Here is a 20133-nt window from a genome sequence, read left to right as displayed (position 1 = left end):
GAGATGCTCCCCTGGGAAGCTGCCTGCATTGCCCGTGGGACTCAAGATCTACTTCTGAAGACCCCAACATCCAAAAAACTCCACACTAAAAGCCTTTAATTTGGGCTTTCACTTCTCCACTTGTCTGTTGTCACTAGGCAGCTGCTCCCGTTCAACACCCTTCTGATGGGTACAAATGTTCTCCTAATTTCCAGCCTAAACAGGAAGTTACTTCCATTCATTCTTCTCTAAGTACTGGGAGCTTGTACCTGATTTGCTCTTCCTCTCCTAGTGTGCATTTGTGCAGATAAAATGCCTCAGCCAGGAGTATTTCCTTCTTTAAATCATGTCATTTATTTCATTCCCATATAGTTGCACGGATTTAGCACTGGCTCAACACTCAGAATGTTGACAGCACAAAGTCCAGCTCTCACACCAACTCCTCCAAGTTTTGGACCAATTCTGCAAAGAAGGAAATACAGCAAAGAAATTCCAAACAGGAGCCGTAATAAAGATAATAAAATGCCACATGCCTATGTTTGCTGCAGGGAAGAACAGTGCTATTTATTCAATCATTACAAACAATTAAAGCAGCAGAGGGGAGGAAGACAGTGCTATCGTTGGCAGCTCCCCAGTCCTCTGCCCCTGGCATGAATTTCATAAAGCACAAATCTCCCAGCAGAAATCCCTCAGCAATTGATTTCCTCCTCGTGGAACACAGCAGGCACACACCCTGGCTTTCCTGGCCAGAAAAGAAGAATTTGCCTCGATGTTTTTCCCAGGCACGCAGCTGTGATGTCAAATCCCCCTCCCTGCCCTGCCAGGAGATTCCTCAAGTGACAAGTTTCTGTAGGGTGACAACCCTCTGGAGAGGCACAGAGAGCTTTGTGTCAGTGTAAGGCACCCCCACAAGGGCACATCCCTCATTCAGGCTCCATCTTTGTTCACAAGCAGTTCCTAGCAGAAAATTCGCAGTGATTGCATTTCCCCAGAACAGATAATTTCAAGCACATTTTTCTCTTGAGCTGTTCTGCCTTTCACAAAAGCAGCATGCCAGGGATTGCTTTGGAGCATCAGGAAACACAGCAACACCCAACAGCCAAGACCATCCAAAGCCACTTATCAACTCATCCCTACATCTCCTGGACTCACTTGAATGCCCGGGAGAGTCTGAAAAGCCAACTGTTTTCCAAGAAACTTGTTGTTTGTTGTGCAATTGAAAGGTAAATGACAGGGACAACCAGCCCCACCCAGGTGCCTCAGGCAGGGGAAGGAGCAGGAGGGATCCATCCCTAACTGGCAGAGGTGCAGCTCAAGTGATGCTCACTCACTATTTGGGTTGCTTTTTGTTGCTTTTACATTAACAACGCATCTCCACACCACAACTGTTCTCCCTCCCTGCAGCCAGATGGAAAAAATTCAGTGGTCTCTCACCTCTTTCTGTCCTCTCTCTGCCTGAAATAATTTTTTCCCTCATACAACCAGCAAAACAGGGTTTGTTTTCATGCTGGAAATAAGTCCACAAACTCTTGACTGATTTCAATAAGGAGAACATCACTACAAACCACCCATTACTCAGATGCCCCAAGGCAGCAAGGGAGGGAAATTTGACAACAGAGGTGGCAACACCAGCCGTGGGTAACAGCATCACATTCTGCCTCTCTCACGGATGCTTTTCTTTCCAGTCCAGAAAATTCCCTGTCCTTTTTAGGGCTGTAGAAGGCTGCTGTCTGCCCCACAAAATGAGGAGCAAACCAAGCAGCAATGCTGCAGAACATCTCTGTTCCTATGATATTATTCTGCTGAAGCCATAAATTTGCAGAAGAATGGGCACTGCCAACTCCTGATTGCAGAGGAGGGAGTTCGTCACATCCTCCTTGTAAATTAGGATTTATCAGAGATGGAGAATTGATTGCCAAGTAACCTGCAGAGACACAAAACTCTCTGCAGTTTTCTAGGACTCATTGAGCAGTACAAAAAGGTTATTGATGCAGTTGGGGAGTGTTTCTGTACAGGATGTGCACCTCCTGACATCCCAGGCAGGGAAAAATTTACTTAACATTTGCAAGGAGAAAGCAATTCTCCTTATTAAAAAAAAAAAAAAAGAAGTAAAAAATAAATAGAAAATCAACTTCATGGCAAAGAGCCTCAGTAAGAGTTTGCAGAATTTGGTGAAAACAGGTCATTTACAAGGAAATAATTTTCATCTGCCTTCAAGTGGAGTTGTGAAGCAGGTGGAGATGGAGATGTCTCAGGCACTGAGTGTGCTCCTTACTGACAAAATGACACTGATATTACCAAGTATCAGAAGTGAAAAACTTCAGTGATAACTCAGCCCTCCAACACAAAACACCTTCTCTCACGCAGTCAGCACTTGTCTGAAATCATTCCCCTTGGCAGGAGGCCCTGCATGGCCTGGCTGCAGCCATCGTGCTGCTCCTACTCCCTCCCAGCATGATCCCAGTATGGTCCCAGTACAGCCCAGTCACTCCTACTCCTGGCATCCCCTCTCTGCATTCCGCCCTGTCCCGGCTCCATCTCCGCTCCTCCCGCGGGCTGCGAGGGCTTCGGAAACGGGGGAGGAGGAGGAGGGAGGGAGGAAGAGGTTGAGCGGGAGAGGAGAGAGGGAACCACGCCGCTCCGGCGCTTCCTGAACCCGCAGCGCCCTCCTGCCAGGGAGCTGTGCAGAGCCACAAGGTCCCCCCGAGCCTCCTCCTCTCCAGGCTGAGCCCCTTTCCCAGCTCGCTCAGCCCCTCCGGCTGTTCCAGCCGGGACAGAACACTAGTGCTACACAGAGAGCAAGGGACAGACCTGACAGAGGCGCCTCTAGCACCACATTTTAGGCTTTCACTAATACTTACAGAAAGACTCTTCAGAAAGTTACGGCAGTAGTTCAAGTGACAATCTCCTTTGGAAATCACTGCGGCCCGGCCCCGGCCCGGCCCCGCCGGAACCCGGCCCGGCCCCGCCTGAACCCGCCCAGCCCCGCCCGAACCCACCCAGCCCCGCTGGAACCCGCCCGGCCCCGCCGGAACCCGCCCGGCCCCGCCGGAACCCGGCCCGGCCCCGAGGTTCGGGCGCCGCAGTTGCCTGGTAACCGCGTGGGCGGCAGCGTCTGTGACAGCGGCACGGCCTCAGTTGCCCGAGAACGCGGCCCTGGCTGGGTGTGCGCAGCCTGGGCTCCTACAGGCAGCTACACTGGGCGATTCGCCAAGTGAATTGTTCGCGCAGCATTGGTCTCTGCCAGCGAGTCCTTTGAATTCGCGGAGCGCTGTGCCCCGCTGAGAATTCCTGAAGGTGCAGAGCATTGACCTCTGCAAACAACATCCTGAACGTGCAGAGCATTGGCCTCTGCTAGGAGTCCTCAATTCGCGGAGCATTGGTCTCTGCAGAGGATTCCTCAACGTGCAGAGCATTGGCCTCTGGAAAAGAGCGTGAATTTCCTTTGAAGGTAAAGATTGACTAAAGTTGAACTGTTTGGTTTTGTCTCATGTGCACTCTGAGAGAGAAGGCCAAAGGGAAATACAGGATGGGATAATGCCAGTCTTCTGGTGCAGCAGTGCAGTGGCATGCACAGCTGAGTGGATGAACAATAGTTCGTCTACTGATTGTGCTTTTTTCTTGCAAAGAAAAGAAATGCAACATTTTCTAAATGTACTCATCTATACTTTTTTTTCCCTATAGTGATTGCTTAAACTGCTTCAAGGTGAATGAGTTCTGTTCAAGTTTCCGTGGGTTGTTATCATCTGGTTATTAAAATTATTAGGGAGAGGCCTCTGAATTGAGGTGCAAACGAGGCAATTTGCCAAAGTCAGTAGTCTGGATTTTATGGAACAATAAATGTGAGGAAGAGAGAGAAAGGAAGAGAAAAAGCGCGGGGTAGGGTGAAGGGGATGGAGATGGGGTTGGGAAGAGGGGGAAGAAAGAGAATGACAGAGACAGATTAAGTAAAAAATATCACCATTCCATGGATCCCATTGGCATACCATAAAATCCTCTTCTGGTCTTCTCTGTGGTGAGGTATTGCAAAATGTAAGATTCCAATGGATGAATGCAGATTTGGGCAAGGTGGGACCTCCCAGGTACCTCCCTGGGGTGGGGCAAGTTTGACTGTCTATTGCTACTTTCAAATAATAGAAAAACGTTAGCACCAGTATATCCTTTGAGTCTGCCGTGAATTGGGTTGTGGATTTTTGGATCTGTTGTGTTACTTTGCATGCCCTGCAATCATCTGGTGCAAGGGCTCAGGAATGGCTCTGGGGGCACTTTGGGGGTCTTTGATGGGCTATGACACCCCCTGAGCTGCCCATGATGGGAATGTCCCCTGGATGTGGCCTTCTGGGGGTGGGGGGTTTTAGAGCTGAGCCAGTTTGTGGGAGGGAGGATGGGTGTCCACTGCCCCTTACCAGAGGTTGTGCCACACCCCCAAAATTTCCTCCTCCCCCTCTGTTGATGGGAGGTTTGTGTGCAAACCTGGCCTCAGCAGAGGAGTCTGTGGCTATGACCTGCCCAGCCTGAAGGCAGACAGAGCTGATTTTCAGGAAAGCTGCTGGCTGTGGCTTTGTTGTGGATCTATTTTTCTCCCTTGGCCTTGTTCACTTCTCTGGAGACCTGAGCTAATGGGACAATAGTGTCACCTTTATCTTGTCTCAAGTTCCCTTGTGGGGCTGAACTCCCAGTCCCAAGTTCCAGTCAGGAGGCATTTTCAGGGAAGGGTGGGTTTGGGTGCTCTCAGCTTCTTTATAGAGTTTTGTCACAGTGGGCAAAACATCCTTTATAGCAATATTTAAGCCACGAGCCATAACATTGCAGTCTCTCCCAAGTCCAGTGAGGAGCAGCTGAGAGAGCAGGGGGTGTTTAGCCTAAAGAAGAGGAGGCCCACTCAAGCTGGTTTTAAGTAATATTTAAGCTACAGCTTTGTCTGTTCTAAGCATTATTAATGTTCAGCTTTTTAGCTCCAGGTTTCAGCAAGATCCATTTTTGAATTGCACAAGGTGGTCATCTATTTCAAATAAAGTCCAACTAGAGGCCTAACAATACTAGCTACTTATGCCAAACAAGCACTTAGCTACTTTCAAATGATATAAAATGTTTAGCAGCATATATGCCTTGAGTGTGTCATGAATTGGGTTCTGGATTTTCAGAGTTCCATTGTTGCTCCTTCCAGTTTTGCTGAGGCCTTTTTGCTCGTCTGTGACATCCTCCCTTCAGAATGGATTCTGGATTCCCGAAAAAGACACCAACACCTCGTCTTTTGCTGAGGGAAAGACTGCAGCCTAACACTGTGAGTAGCGACTGGGGCTGTGCTCAGGCTGGCAAGTGCCCTGGTGTCCCTGGTGTCCCTGCCCCTGTTGTCCAGCAGCGCTGGGAAGCTGCAGAGCCCCTGCCCAGCTCTTTGTGCCGTGCTGCTGTTGGTGGGGGCTGTCCTGGTGCAGGAGGGAACACTGTGTGATGTTTCAGGGACAGCCCAGCGCCTTGCCTGGCTGTGCCACAGGAGCCAAGTGAAAGCAATGTGCAGCTGAAGCCCTCAGCATGTGCTTCTGTGCCTGCCCTTTGCCACAGGAATTCCTTCTGTCAGGCTGGGCACTGCCCTGTGCTGCTGTGACCAACCTGCCCTTGGGCACCTAGGCATGTGGGGGGAGAGCTCAAACTCTGCCCAGAGCCTTGAGAGCCACGGCTGGTCCCAGCCAGAAGAGCTCCCAAAGCAGCTGCTCTCTCTCAGCTCCTGGCTGGGCACAGCTCCAGCCCTGCAGGCAGCACTGCAGTCAGGGCCACCAAGGTCCCTTGCTGTCTGGAGCTCACTTGGCTGAAGATGTCCCACTGCTGAGGCTCTGCCAAGGAGATGCCTCTGTTTTCTTCTCTGGAGGGCTCTGTCAGCCCAGACAGAGGAAACAAATGCTCATTAACAGAGAGAGGAAAAACTTGGACACATTCCTGTGCACCTCCCTCTTGGTACAGCTTTTCTTTCTTGCTTCTCTTGGACTCAGCCAGCAGTGCTGTCTCCTGCTGTGAGTTGTGAGTGTTGTGCAGGGATGGAGTTGGGGCAGTTCTGAGAGCTCCTCCCACTCTCTGTGAAGGTCACTGCCTCAATCCTATGAAACATAAGAGGAAACAAATGGCCAAAGAGCAGAAATCCCCAAACATGTCACATCAGATCACAGAGAGACTAATGGGCCACAGCCATGTGGTTGGAGTTTGTGTATTGCACCCTGTATTATTAATTTATTCTTGCTATGCATTTCAGCAAGTAACTTCCAGGGCTTCCAGAACTATCCTAGTGGCTGTGATCACAAATTATTCACCAGTGCCACTTGCTCAAGAAATGCCTTTCTGAACAAGCACATCTCTGAGCTTCTTGCTGATATGGTTTTTTTTTTTTTTGGATTTGTTTTGCCTTTCAGCTGCTTCCCTCTAAGTTCCAGCAGGAGAAGTTTCCCAGCACGAAGAAGGAGGCCAGCACTGGGAGGAGTATTCTGCCCAGAATTGGCCCATGGCTAGACCTGAGCAAGACTGGTCCAAAGGTAGCCTTTTCCTGCTCTTTTCCTTTCTGCTTGATGGCAAGTGTTGAAGAGGGTGTGTGCTTGTGACAGGCTTGCCTCCAGCAAAACACCTCCGTGTCCAGGTGCTGTTGTCATTGCAAGCTGCTGGCAGTGGTGGACTGGGAGTCCTGATGTGCACTGAGCCAGCACAAATAACCTCTGCTGCAGCTGCTGGGCTGTGCTGGAGTGTGGCTGCCATTGCTAAAACAATGGGGGAAGGCTGGGGACACAAAGGCACAGCATTGCCATGTGCCATTCTCCTGCTGAAGGAGCCACCTCTTGCTTTGGTGTGGTCACCATCAAACGCTCGGGGTCACAGGATTCCCTCCACAGTGGCAGCGTTGGCCTTGGAAGGCCGAGGACCTGCAGGAATTCCTTCAGATTTAGCAAAACCAATTGCATTCCTGCTTTGGGTTGGAACAATGCGTTGAACCCTGACGGGGTGTTAGATTTTGCAGGCTGCCAGATGTGCAGGGGACTCAGCCTGGGCAGAGGGGAATGGATGTGCTTTCTGTGGATCAGTGCCTACTTAGAGGTGTGTTTCAAGCTGCTTTTGTGGCAGGACTGGCTCAGTAGAAAGCACAGTCCAAAAGGGTAGGTGACCAAGGTGGGCTGTTGTTATGAATGAGGTCCTATATGTCTAATTTAATAAACCACAAAATTAGAATTTAGCAGCAATTTTAATTGAGCAGCAATTTTATATAAAATTATGCAATCAAATGTAATCAAATAGATACAAAATAATTTGGCAGTGGTTAGGATAAAGCACAAGCAAAACTGATTGGGGTACAATCAGGGTATGGGGGGGTTTCTCACCCTGCCTCCCGTACAAAAGAGAAAAGAACTCAAACACAACTTATATACTGTATGCTAATACATGTTCATCAACAATTTTTTGTAAATCTCCTCCTATTTTCAATTCTTGAAATCTATGTCACTGTACTGCACAGTGCATGCTCAGCTTGTTTCCAAGGGGTCTTTTGGCTTTTCACTGGTTGCTTCCGACGAAGGCTTCTCCTCATCCTCACTGTCCTTTGAACAACCCCACAGGCTGCACATGCGTCCCAGGTCTTGTGTTATAGAAGCCAGCATTATATTCCAAAAATAAGCTATATTATTTCATAAACACCTAGAATCATCCTAATTTTGTCCATTTCAAGGCCAATTCTTTCATTATCCCGAGGCCTATTCCGTTTTGGGATTTTACTTATCTCACACTACATCCTGTCTCCTATTTTCTCATGAGCATCTGAAAACATTTGTTTTGTGACACTAATTACATATCCTTTTCCTCTAGGACTTTTTAACATATATTTTCTAAAATATCGATATAGTTCCAATTGTTAGCACGAATCCCATTCATTTATCACACTGCTGAGCAGTGAATTGGCAGCAAGAGACATTGAACACACTGGTTAAGGATTGCCTTGGAGAGGGGCGTTGGGAACACCTCAGGGAAGGGCACAACTGGGGGACAGTGTGCTGCAGGCACTCCCTTCAGCAGGCTGTGTCTGCCCTGGAGTCACACAGGAGAGCTGCTGGTGTCTCTGCAGTGACAGCAGTGTGGCTGGAGAAGGGGAGAATTTTCTCCAAGTAATGTCTCTGCTCCAGAAGCATTTGCTGCTGCTGTGTCATTCCAGACATGCCTCTACAATGGTATCAAGTAAGGTAGCAATAATGACAAGAAAGCACCTATTTAAAGCTCATGGAAAAAGGAGATACCAACTCTACTTTTACCCAAGTTGCTGAGAAAATAACTGAACCTTATCCTCATTCAGCATTCACTTCATTTGTCTTTTTCCTAACTTCTGTGGTACTTTATTTTTGCCTTTACCTCTGTTAGAAATGCACTCACTTTTAAATACAATGAAAGGGGACAAAATCATTGAAGCAAAAGGAAACTGTTTATTAGTAAGGACTCAGCTGAGCCGGGCGTGTCTCCCTCCTCCTGGAGATGAACAAACACACCCTCTGAGAAAATGGCAATCTTTCTATCCCCTTTATAGCCGGTGAGGGCTGTTCTGTCCCCTTTCCCTTTGGATGGGTACTTGGGAACTTCCATTCCCTCCAAACGCCAGTTTTTCTGTCCCCTCCCCTCTCACCCTGCTTCCTTTTGGTCAGGTCTTCAACCCTGTTCCTCTCACAGCAACACCCAAGAAACCAACCTGAACAAATCCAAACCCCAAACACCACAGAGAATCAACAACTTTCATTCCTTAACTTGATAACCTTTTGGCTTCAGCCAAATATCACCTCATCTCTCACACCTCCTCTGCTACTGCTGCCTAAGTTCTAGATCAAAAAAGGGATTTGCAGTTGTGTGGGCCTTGGTTTCCCTGTGTCAGAGTGAAGGACATTGCAAAATCGTTTCCCATGGAATCTGATGTAAATGTATGGGTTTTACTTACTCCATGAGTGCTCAGGCAGTGCCCCAGAGCTCTGTGACCGCATGGGCACAGGGCTGTGCTTAAGGTAAGTGCTGCCTGGCATTGTGGAGAATGAAAGCTGGAGAAATACATGTCAAAAGAGCAGCTTGGCTCGAGCCTGCTCTGCGTGGCCAGCAGCTCTCCATCAGCTCCGAGCAGAGGTGGGTGAGCCACTGTTTGCCCAGTGTGGGCTGGGCAGATGTGCTCCCCCCAGAGTCCGCACTTCACTGGGGTCAGTGTAAGATTGTCCTTCATGAGCCTTCCTCCCAGCAGCTGAAGCTGTCCCTGCTCTCTCTCCCCTCTCCAGCTGCCGTCAGCTCCCCCAAAGCAGAACTTGTTGCAGATTTCCCCACCAGAGGTGATATTTCAGAACTTCAACACTCATGATGTCTCTGAAATGACAGTGTCTCTCATGAATGTGGACAAGGTAAGTGCTGGGACATGGAGCTTTATCAGTTTCTCTGGGTCGGGATTGAAGGCACTCGAGATGGTAGTTCACGTTCAGACTCAGGTGTTTATTATTTCTTATCAGTAAAACAGTCTCACAACCATGAGTTCAGCAGCTTGTCATTAGCAAGGCACGAAATGGCTAACAATCTCTTGTTACAAAGTCTTTTAAGACTAAGCTATCCAATTCAGAAAGGACACCTGGATTATTTTCCCTTTTAAGCCAATAACTGATCCCTGGAAGCATGCATTGCGGACTTTTCTGCCCAATTACACAATGCCACCCAAACCCATGAAGAAGAAGGAAGAAGAAGCATGAAGAAGAAACTCAGGATGACACCCTGTGCCCTCCATCTTGCTTCTATCCACAAAAATCCCAAAACCTAAATTTCTCAGCAGGTGATACACCTACACTACTCTCTATAATCTATTTCACGCTTTTGTGGATTCTAGCCTATATTGACATCCAGGAAAGTTTCTCCATGAATGAGGGTCAAAGTCAGTGCTCCCCCGGGGGTCAGGACAGCCCACAGCAGACAGAGAAATATTCCCAGTGCCCTGGCCTAGGTTTCTACAGAGCTTTAACACTGTGCTGGAAGAGGAGAGAGCTGTAATTCCCGAAGTGTACAGCAAAGCAGGGTATCTGCTGCAGCACGTCCAGAAGAAAATGTCTCAGCACCTTTGTTCTGCAAGATGGTGGAAACCTTCCTGTGCTGGGAATTCTCCCCTGAATTTGGCCATGTGTTGACGGTATCTGTCCCAAAGGAGGTGCCTTCTCTTGAAAGCTCTGGATTGGTAGGAGTGTTGAGACCTGTACAGTTCTTATCTGCTCTCGTGCTTTGCCTTGAGTGTTTACCACATCCTGTGTCTCCTTGGTTAATCTTGGCTCCTCTGCCTCTCTCAGCCTGTTGGGCTCCCTTTGTGCAGCTCACAGTCAAAGCTCAGGGGCTGAGTCTTCTGCACTTTATGCTGGAATAACTTTTCATTAATGGCATTGGCACTGCAGGAGGTGTGTTCTGAAGCAGCCCTGGAATCAGAGTGATGTAGCAGAAGCAGAGGGAGCCCTTTAGGTGTCACTTGAGGCTCCTGCTAAGCTTCATCCAGCTCTGCTCAGCTTTTCCAAAAGCAACACGGTGCTCTGCTTTCCCTTTGAAGAACCACAGCACATCCAAAGCCATGTGCTCCTGGAGGTTTTCACCTTCACTTGTAGAAATTGTGGTTGTTTTGCAGTTTGCCAAGAGAGCTTTGAGGGGAAAAGTTGAAAAATGTCAGCAGTTGTGTTCCACTGTAAAGAGGAAAACGGAGACCATTGGAATTTCAGTCAGGGAAAACATTTTCTAAAAAGAGGCTTGTGCCAAGAGTGGGCTGGTGAGAAGAGACAGGAGGGAGTCAAAGTCATCTGGTTTAGACTTGTTGAGAGCATTTTGGTGCTCATTGGTTGATGATATCAGTGTGCTAGAAAATGCTTGTTTGCTGTGTCTGTGTATCGCAGAGGGCAGAACCTGGCATGATGGCTGCAGGCAGGAATGCCCAGCAGCCCAGCTTGCCTGCACAGGCAGCAAGAATCCCTGGAGAGCCAAAATTGGCTTTCAGTATTGGAACCACACTGCTGGTCCTGTTTCTCCAGGCAGAAAATGCCTTTGAAGCCCATAGTGATAGGCACAGCCTGTCTGTGTTTCTGTCACTTTTGGCAAGCTGATTGCTCTCATGGTTTTATGATTCTTCCTTGCTGCTTTACTGCCCATTTAAATTCTCTTTGCCATCTCCTTGTTTTAGGGGTTGTCCTGCTGTGTTCCTTCTTTGGCTTTTCAGGTTTGCTTTTATTCCCAGTAAGACCACAGTGTTTGGTCTCCTCTCTTGCTGGTCTGCCTGCATGACTGTATCCCCAGAACATCCCTACCCAAACCTGATCTGCTAGAAGGGAATTTCTTCCTTCCCCCAGGACAACGTGCTGGTTTGCTTTCAGGGAGCACATTCCCCCTCTGGAACACGACTGCATGGCTGTGTGCAGGCAGGAGCCAGCAGGTTTTTTGGCCTTGTTGAATGTGCAGATGACTTGGTTCAGGTGCTCTGTCTCCATCCTGCTGGTGCTGACCTGCTCGGCCCTTCCTTCCCACCAGGCACTGCCCTACTGGGCCTGGTCAGAATGCTGGAGCCAGACAGAAGGAATTTGAGTTCACCCTCATGAATTGTGTGCCTGTACATGCACAGCTGAAAGTGCTTTGGAAAAGGAGTCAAGGAGGGATGACACCAGGGCATGGACAGGTCTCCTCTCATCCTGTTTCCACAAGTGACAAAGTCATTGTTTCATGTCTTTCCTGCAGTTTCCTCATGTGGTGAAGGTCTCCATGGAGAGATCACCTTACTTCCAGGTCATGGGCTCCAACGATGCCTACCGTCTCCTGGTGCCGGCCGTGTCTGTCCCTGTGCGCATCCGCTTCAGCCCCGGCGAGAACAAGGTGAGCCTGGAGGAGCCAAAACACAGAATGCTCTCCAAAGCCACTGTTTTCCCTGCACTCTGGGTGCAGCCCATTCCGTGCTGGGAGCTTGGCTCCAGGCCGTGGGCAGGCAGCCTGCAGCCAGTCCCAGCTTGGCACGGGCTGCCAGGCACTGCAGCCAGGCCTGACAGGCTCTGCTTCCCCTCCCTGCACATCCCTGAGCATTGCCAAGGGAAGATGCACAGGGAGCAGGATGAAAATGACAGAGGGCTGTTGATAGATGTTGGGCCATCTCTAGGTACAGTGGAAGGGGGTTCATGATGATGGCAAACACTGGAGGAACAAAGAGGTCTGAGAGCTTTCCTCCTTCCTGCCTGGCAACAGCTTCCCTGCCTCCCCCTGGGCTGGAGCAAGGACGGTGCTTTTTCCCAGGCTCTGTTCTGCAGCCTTGCAGCTGTGCTGTGCCAGAGCACAAGTGAGCATGGTGCAGCTGCAGGGCCAGGGCAGAGGATGTGCTGTGCCCGTGAGCCCGGCCTGGCACAGGCACCCTGGGCTCTGGGTGCCCTTGGCCAGCAGGAGGTTGCTGAGCTGCAGGGACTTGGACAGCTGCCTGCAGGAGCTGGTGTAGGGCAGGTGCAAGCTGCAGGCAGAGCTGTGAGCCCAGAGCCAGTGGCAGTGACACTGCTGTGCCTCTGTCTTCATGCCTGTCCCTGTGCTTGCTCTGTCAGCTGGCACCCATTGCGTGCCAAAGGTGCTTTTGTGTGCAGGTTTGAACAGCAGTGCTGAGGCCCTGGCAAGTCTGATCTCAGTGCTGGGATCTGGGGGCTTGTTCATCCAGAAGGGTTTAGGCCGTGGCATGGAAGGGAGGAAGCCTTGCAGGGAAGCCAAGAGAGGTTCTTTCCAGCAGCATCCTGCTGCCTCTTAGCACTGTTCTCCTCCTGACTTGGTTGGAGAGGCAAAGTTAGAGGGGAGTTCTGAGGCAGCTGATGTTTCTGCACGAGGCCAGAGGTGCAGGAGCTCTTTGGGTACAGCTGTTGTTTCATCTTCCTTTTGCTGCTTCGAGTCAGTTGAACTCTTTGTCCTATTCTCAAACAGTGGGAATATAGAAACCTAAAGAGGAATGTCCTGTGTTCCCTAGCTCCATGTTCCTTAGAAGGAACTTAGGAATTCTTTAACATCATTAAAATTTAGAGTAAAAATGATGGTGGCCTAGGGCAGTTCTCTGGATGACCAAGTGACAGAAGAGCTTAATGCCACTGAGATAGGTTTTGCAAAGTGCGCTAGTGCCTCTAAAATGTGACATATCAGTAGAGCTTAGTGTTCATTTAGGGTGGGATAGGTAACTTGATGCCCTTGAAGGGTTATAGGAAATGGTTTTTATTCTGCCATGGGGACGGCACTAAATGCCCTGTGCTGAGGCAGTTTCTTTTCCTGCAGGATTATTCCCACCAGCTGCTCTGTGTCACTGAAAGGGAAAGGATAGTGGTACCAATTCGGGCCATTGCTGCCCGAGCTGTCCTGGACTTCCCTGACCAGCTGGACTTCTCCACATGTCCAGTGAAGTGCAGCAGCCAGAAGACTCTGCTGCTCCGCAACACCGGGAACCTGGAAGCTCGTTTCCAGCTGAGCACCCAGAGGTGAGGATCTGTCCTTGTGCAAAACACCTTTGGGTGATAACAGGGCTGGGAAAGAGCAACAAAAGGAGCCTGAGCATCCCTGCAGCCCTGGCTGGAAGGGAGCAGGATGGATGGCATCTGCTCTCGCTTTCGGTCTTCTGAGCAGGATGCAGCCTTTGAGCTTTCTCTGTCCCAGCTTTCCTGGAGGCTGCTGCAACATGTTGGCAGCTGGCTTGCACCCTGCTGAGCACAAGCAGCTCCTGAAATGCTTTCTCAGCACTGTCAGCCAAACAGAGCCATTCTCTGGGAGGCCACAGGCACGTGGCTTTGCAGGGGTCCCTGCATCAGATGCCCAACATGAGCTGTGCTGCAGGCAGCCAGTGCAGTCCTGTTCCTGAAGCTGATCTGCTTTCCCTTGTCAGCTGAGGGCATCAGTCACCTCTTGTGTTCCATGATGAACCTTTGAAAGCCAGTTTAAAATTTCAAACAGATGATTTAAATCTCTGAATAAGGTTGTGCCCCCTTTTCATTGAGATTTCTTTTTGAATACTCTGAAGTTCCTGTGTTTCTGCTGGTTTTTGTTCATTTTGGTTTAAGTGTTTGACAAAAGATCATGAATTCTTCCTTGGGAACTTTCATGAAGGTCGAGCTCCTCTAATGCCTATCAATATACCACATGCCCATGGGTACTTGCAGAGGTGTGTAGGAAATATGAGACATTTAGTGAATATTTGAAAATCAATTGGGCTGATTTAGAAGAGAAAAGTATAGAATAACTTTTGGAGGGGAGCTCTGGCAATCATCTGAGCAGACACACTGCTCAAAGCAAGAGCAGTGTCTGGGGATTGCCAGGTGCCATTGGGAGATCTGGACCTGCCTTTAGATGCCATGCAAGGAAACAAACATACAAAGGGCCCTAGTTAAAAAGCAGAAGAAAACAACCTATTCAAACCCTCTCCATACCTTATCTTTTCTGCCTGTCAGTAGTGCGGTAGTGCCTGTCAGGTGCAGTAGTGATTCATTGAAAGGGTAGCTCTAACAGGATGAGAACTATCTTAAGGAACAGCTCACAATTCACAGATAAAAGGCCAAAAATTTAGCTTGCCAGCCCCATCTATTGGCACTGGTATTTTCATTTGGTTATTCCAATGTCAGGGATGTCTCCTTCACAGCTCTTCTATCTGTGGGCTCAGGGAACAGCTTAGTGATGTTGGCTGAAATTCAGAGGAGTTAAGTTCAGCTGTAGAGCTTGTGTCCTTGGGTCTTGGGGAGCCAGGTCTGTGTGAGAGATGACTGCTCCAGCAGGAACAGAGGAGTCTGGTGGGTACAGCCCGGGCTGGGATGTAGGAGATGCAGGGGCTGATTTGCACTTGGTTTTTCAGTCCTGAAAACTGAGTCCTGAACTGGGCTGGATCCTCTTCTCCTGATAATTTGAAAGGAAGAAGATCCCTTCTTTCTCAGGCAAGCCCTGAAGTCTCCCCCAGGAGTGTTATTGCCATCCTGCCATCTGAGGGCAGGAGCATGTAACATGGGGCAGCAGTGGGAATGGAATGGGATGGAATGGGATGGAATGGGATGGAATGGGATGGAATGGAATGGAATGGAATGGAACGGAACGGAACGGAACGGAACGGAACGGAATGGAATGGAATGGAATGGAATGGAATGGAATGGAATGGAGTGCTGAAGTGTGGTCAGGGATTCCCTTAACTGGCAGCTTCTCTGTTCCACTGAAATTTTTGGCAGAAGAATAAGAACAAAATGCTGTGCCTTGCCCAGAGCAGGCACTGATCCCCGAGCCCCAGCAGAGAGCTGCAGCAGCCCTGGCATCAGCCCTGGAGCACATGCAGGAGCTCTGGGGCTGCTGGGGCCTTGTCTTTCCACCCCTCTCTCCAAAGCCTCACATCCAGCACATAAGCACTGCTGTCCTAAGGCTTCTCCCTCAGCCAGCAGGGATGTTCTCACCAGTGGTAATGGGAACTGGGCAGGCCCATCATTGCAGCAATAGGTCCTTCATGAGCTGAACCTGAAGCAAGTTCATCACTGCTGACATGAACAAAGTTCAGCTTGGCAGATGTTCTCTTTATTTTTGTGTGTGATGCATTCATCACCAAAGTCCCCAGAAGACACTTGGAAGTGACAGATTGAGCAGCAGCAAAGCACCAAGGCCAGGAACTTTTGTTTCCTCAGTGGGGCTGTACAAAAGCACAAAGGCCAGCAGCTGCTGGGCAGAAGCACATTTCCCCTGAGCTCTCCCTGAGCATCAAAGCAGAGAGTCTTGTGTTTGTCAGGCAAGAGCTGTTCACCTGGTGACCAATCCTGATTGCTGCTGTTAAATCCAAAGTGCACCAACACATCTGCATAATTATTTCCAACACATTGCACAGAGTTTCTCTGCTGGGCCAAGCAAACAGTTACCAGCGTGGGTGACAACCCACAGTCCCAGACTGCATTGCTGGTAAATACACAGAAACCTCCTGTTCTGCTTCCTTGATGTGCTCCTGTTCATGGTGCTTCATTGAGCTGGGATTGGATCCTTCAGAGTGTAAATGGCATCCTCCTTTTGGGTTTCCATGTCACTGTATTGCTCTAATGTGCATTTGCACTCTTTCAGAGTTTTGACTGCTCCCTTTCTTAGCGTAGCTTTCATTGAAGTACTGCTAAAATGTGCCCTTTTTAGGCTCAATCAGGATGTTTTCAAGGTAAAACACACCAAAGAACCACACTGCAAATTCAACAGTTATTATTCCTTGGTCTGTAAAAAAGGATTAATACAACATCACTTTCCAACATCACACATATAGTATTCATTTTAATATTTGCAAAAAGGCAATAATATAATAGGCATTTTTCACAGTGCTGGTAACATGGAGCTGCAACCCAGCTCTGTCTCCCCTTCCCAGGGAAGTCCTGCTCCATAATCTTTATCTGCCTCCCCCAGCAGCTCAGTGGGAGGAAAAGCCACTTGAAGTGGCTGGTGGATTCTCCCTCAGTTTTGGCAGAGGCTTTGAGCCAGGAGGTTCCCTTGAGGGATTCTGGCTTTGGAAAGCTCTCCTGAGCCTGCAGGTGTGGAGTAAAACTACCTGCTGTGCCAGTGAACAGCAAGTTATCCTGTGATCCCACTGAGACCCCCAGGGCTTGGGGTCAGCCCTTGCTGGGGAGCGGCTGCTTGTGAGAAATAGCCACTCACTTTTCCTCAGTTTAGAAAGGTTGATTAAACCTTATCAAAAATACAACAGAAGACTGGATAGAGAAGATGTTACGGAAGGATTTTCCCCAGGTGTGCTCACCCACACAATGGAGGTTTTGCCTTTTAACCCTTTAGCCTCTCCCAAAATTCTGACCATCGACCCCTTCTTCGCTGTCCTGTGGTGGAGTTCACTTCCTCCAATCTTGATTGGAGGTCAGATGTCACCATGGTGACAAGCTGACCCTCCCAAATATCCCAACCCCAGCTGTCCCTTGATAACAACTCAGGGGGTAAAAAACCCTTTTCTTAACCTATAGACATGATATTGGTCTGTTAATGGTGAGAGTCAGTCGTGGCATTGCTCATCTGTCACACTGCAGCTCCTCCCCAGGTGCTTTGCTCTCCTGCACTCGCACTTCTCTCTGCAAATCTGTGCCTTATTAAACGACCTGCTGGCTTTGTCTCTCCTCTGGCTGCAGGCAGAGTCTTTTTGGGCAGTCACAGAGAGAGCTGCGGCTGGAAAAATTAATGGAGGAGAAAGAAACAGGGAAGGAGAAGGGCTCTTGTGAAGATCATGCTGCCAGCCTGAGGGCCCCGGGGGAGATGGCAAAGGTGCACCAGGACCCCATGTTCTCTGATGACGTTTCTGTCATTGAGCCAATGGTAAGTGATAGCTGAGAACCTCATTTTCCTCCTCTTCCTCCTCTCCCTCTTTCTCCTCCCACCCACTGCAACCCTGGCTGTGGTCACTGGGCAGATCCTCAGCTGGTCCCACATGCTGGGAGGGAGGGCATGGAGTTTCTGGTGCAGCTGCAGAGCTCACCTAAAAATGCTAAAGTGCTAAAAGCATTTCTGGCCTGGAGGGTCAAGGCAGGGCTGGGAGCCTGACAAAGCCGAGCTCTGCTGCCAGGGCTGGAGCTCAGGGCACTCCGTGCGTGTCCCTGCAGTGTCACAGGGAGCAGTTCTTGTAGGCAGGGGCTGCCCCCACACGTGGGGCTCAGCAGAGGCTGTTGCAGCACTGCCAGCTCACACACTGACCTGAAGCTGGCAATGGTTGGCTGGGAAAAGGAGGCCAAACTCAGCCCAAGGTTGATCCCAGAAATGCCAATGGCCTCCTGTAACCACGCCTTGCACTATTTCTGAGTCTGCCTTCCAGTGTCATCTGTGAGCCTGGACACAAGGCTGGAAGGTTTCACTGGGCCTTTTGAGTTCTCCTGCACACAGGGACAGAAAACCTTTTCCTTTTCTGTTTGTGCAAGCCAACTGCCACGTGCTGCCATCAGCAGCCCTGATTCTGAGCACTGGCATTGTGAGAGATGATGAATGCCTGGTGTGTGCACAGTGCAAAATCCCTTCTCCCCTTGGAGTAAAGCCCAGAATAATCCCAACCTCTGCTTTCTTTCAAAACAGGTTAAACTAATATTTTTATTTCTGGGGGAGGGGATCATGATCTCTCCTTGTGAAGAGCCACCAGTGCACATTGGCAGTTACATCCCAGTGCAGCTGACAGCAGCATGATGTGAGCAAGAGCTTGTGTCAGAGCAGTAGGAAATTGTGGAGAGTGGGACCTGACCAGCATTGAGAGCTTCCAGCACTGTGTTGAGCTGCCTTTGCAGGGTTTCCTTGGGCTCCTTGTGTTGTTCACTCATCACTGATGCTCTAAACAAAGGCTGACAGGACTATGGTTGAAAACAAGAAATGTGAAGTTTGAAGAGAAATGTTTTGCTGTTTCTGTTGTAGGAGGGAGAAATCGAGCCAGATGATTTGGCCAAAATTAAGATGACTTTCAAACCCCAGGAAGCAGTGGAGTATCAAAGTATGGCTTATTGCAGCATCTCAGGTGCAGCTCCTTTGCCCTGCTTCTCTCCCCCTCAGTGCAGCCATGGTGCAAGCCTGAGCCCACTGGGCTGCCCTGGCAGTGCTGGGAAGAGTCCCTGGCCAGCAGGGCAGTGCTGGCACATCCCCAGTGGCCCTGCAGCTCCCAGGGAGTGTCCCGTGCAAGGCCAGGGCTCAGAGTGCTGTGTCTGGGTTCCTGATCCCAGCACAGCCCAGGCAGTGCAGGGAGAGGTTTTCATGCCATGCCTTTGCTGGCATTTCCTCAAAGGCCAGAGAGCTGCAGAGCAGAACAGCTTCAGTGAACAAGCACTAAGCCCCTGCAGGCCCCTGGCCTCCAGGATGGCTCCACTGGACATGGATCCATCATCAGGTGGCAGGAGCTGGGTTAGAAATGTGCTCCCTGAGCCTGGATCAGCTCCCACTGGCCAGACAGCACCAGAGCAGAGGGGGCTGAGCCCCACTGAGCCCAGGCTGTTGGTAGAAGGAGCAGCCTTGGCCAGCAGCTGCTTCTCTCCCTGTGTGGGAGCTGTCACCTTGCAGCTCTCAGTCTGTGGAAACAGAGCCCAGTGCTGAGGGTCAGAAGGTGAGGCCTTGGGCAACAAAGTCCTGTGCTGCTGGGCCAGGTAGTTTGGTAATTGCCCAGCTCTGGATGAGCTTTGTGCCTTCACTGAATGGATTTCCAAGCTCCTCTAGGTGCATGGGAAGGAAAGCACAGAATCCTAGGATGTTAAGGATGGGGTGGACCTTAAAGATCATCTAGTGCCAAGGCCCCTGCCATGGGCAGGGACACCTCCCCCTAGAGCAGGTAGCTGCAAGCCCCATCCAGCCTGGCTTTGAACACTTGCAGGGCTGGGACCTGCACAACTTCCCTGGGGAACCTGCTCCAGTGTCTCACCACCCTCACAGGAAAAAATGTCATCCCAAATATCTAACCTAAATTTCCTTTCTTTCAATTTCTACCCATTACTGCTTGGTCTGCCACTCCAGGACCCCAGAGACGTTTGAAACTCAGCAAACTGGTGGCTCCCATTGGAAACCAGCCCGAGGAATGGGTTAGGAATTAGAAATCAGCCCCAAGGGATATCTGCTGAGGGAAGAGAAGGGTCCATATCTTGTCCTGCAGCATCAGGAGCTGGTGGCATCCAGCTCAGAGTCAGGGACTAGCACTGAGGCAGCCTGGAAAAGACAGTGTGACAGAGGGAATGCTTGTACTGAAATGGACATCTCTCCCCAGGCCGTGAGAGCAGGCTGCCCCTGCAGCTCAGAGGGGAAGGCCAAGGACCCTTGGTTGAGCTCAGCTGTGACACTCTGGAGCTTGGGGACATTTTTGTCAACACCCCCCATGTCTGTGAGGTGAGCAGCAGGGCTGGGGATGGATGCTGATGGCTCCTGAGGCAGCAGCAAGCCTGGTGGAGCTGTGGAATTCCTGCCAGCCTGGGCAGTTGTGAGCAGGGAATATTTGATGTGCTGGTCCAGTCTGGGGGGTCAGAAAGGTGTGTCTGTTGTTCATGAAGCCCCAGCCCCTGCTTTTGGGCAGCCTTCCTTAGGGATCAGCTGGGAGGCTTCCTGCAAAACAAGGCCTTGGCAGGTGAAACCAGCACTGGGTGCAAAAGCTGCATGTCCAGAGGCTTTTGTGGCAGTGCCAGACACAAGGCACCTTTG

The 20133-nt window shown here is 50.0% G+C and overlaps 1 protein-coding gene across 1 annotated transcript in view; it reads left to right on the top strand.

Moving 5' to 3' along the window:
* Nucleotides 1-3135: 3135 nt before the first annotated feature.
* The window catches only part of LOC135292701 (hydrocephalus-inducing protein-like), a 26018-nt gene continuing 9020 nt past the window's right edge, over nt 3136-20133 (top strand). The window contains exons 1-9 of the mRNA XM_064406807.1: nt 3136-3430; nt 5147-5263; nt 6381-6500; nt 9252-9371; nt 11716-11850; nt 13267-13466; nt 17115-17298; nt 18376-18451; nt 19706-19824. Coding sequence (XP_064262877.1) covers nt 5192-5263; nt 6381-6500; nt 9252-9371; nt 11716-11850; nt 13267-13466; nt 17115-17298; nt 18376-18451; nt 19706-19824 — 1026 coding nt within the window. The 5' untranslated portion in view covers nt 3136-3430; nt 5147-5191. The remainder of the gene's footprint in view (nt 3431-5146; nt 5264-6380; nt 6501-9251; nt 9372-11715; nt 11851-13266; nt 13467-17114; nt 17299-18375; nt 18452-19705; nt 19825-20133) is intronic.

Source organism: Passer domesticus, unplaced genomic scaffold, assembly GCF_036417665.1.
Source record: "Passer domesticus isolate bPasDom1 unplaced genomic scaffold, bPasDom1.hap1 HAP1_SCAFFOLD_44, whole genome shotgun sequence".
Classification (NCBI taxonomy): Eukaryota; Metazoa; Chordata; class Aves; order Passeriformes; family Passeridae; genus Passer; species Passer domesticus.
This window is presented reverse-complemented; position numbering and strand designations above follow the sequence as displayed.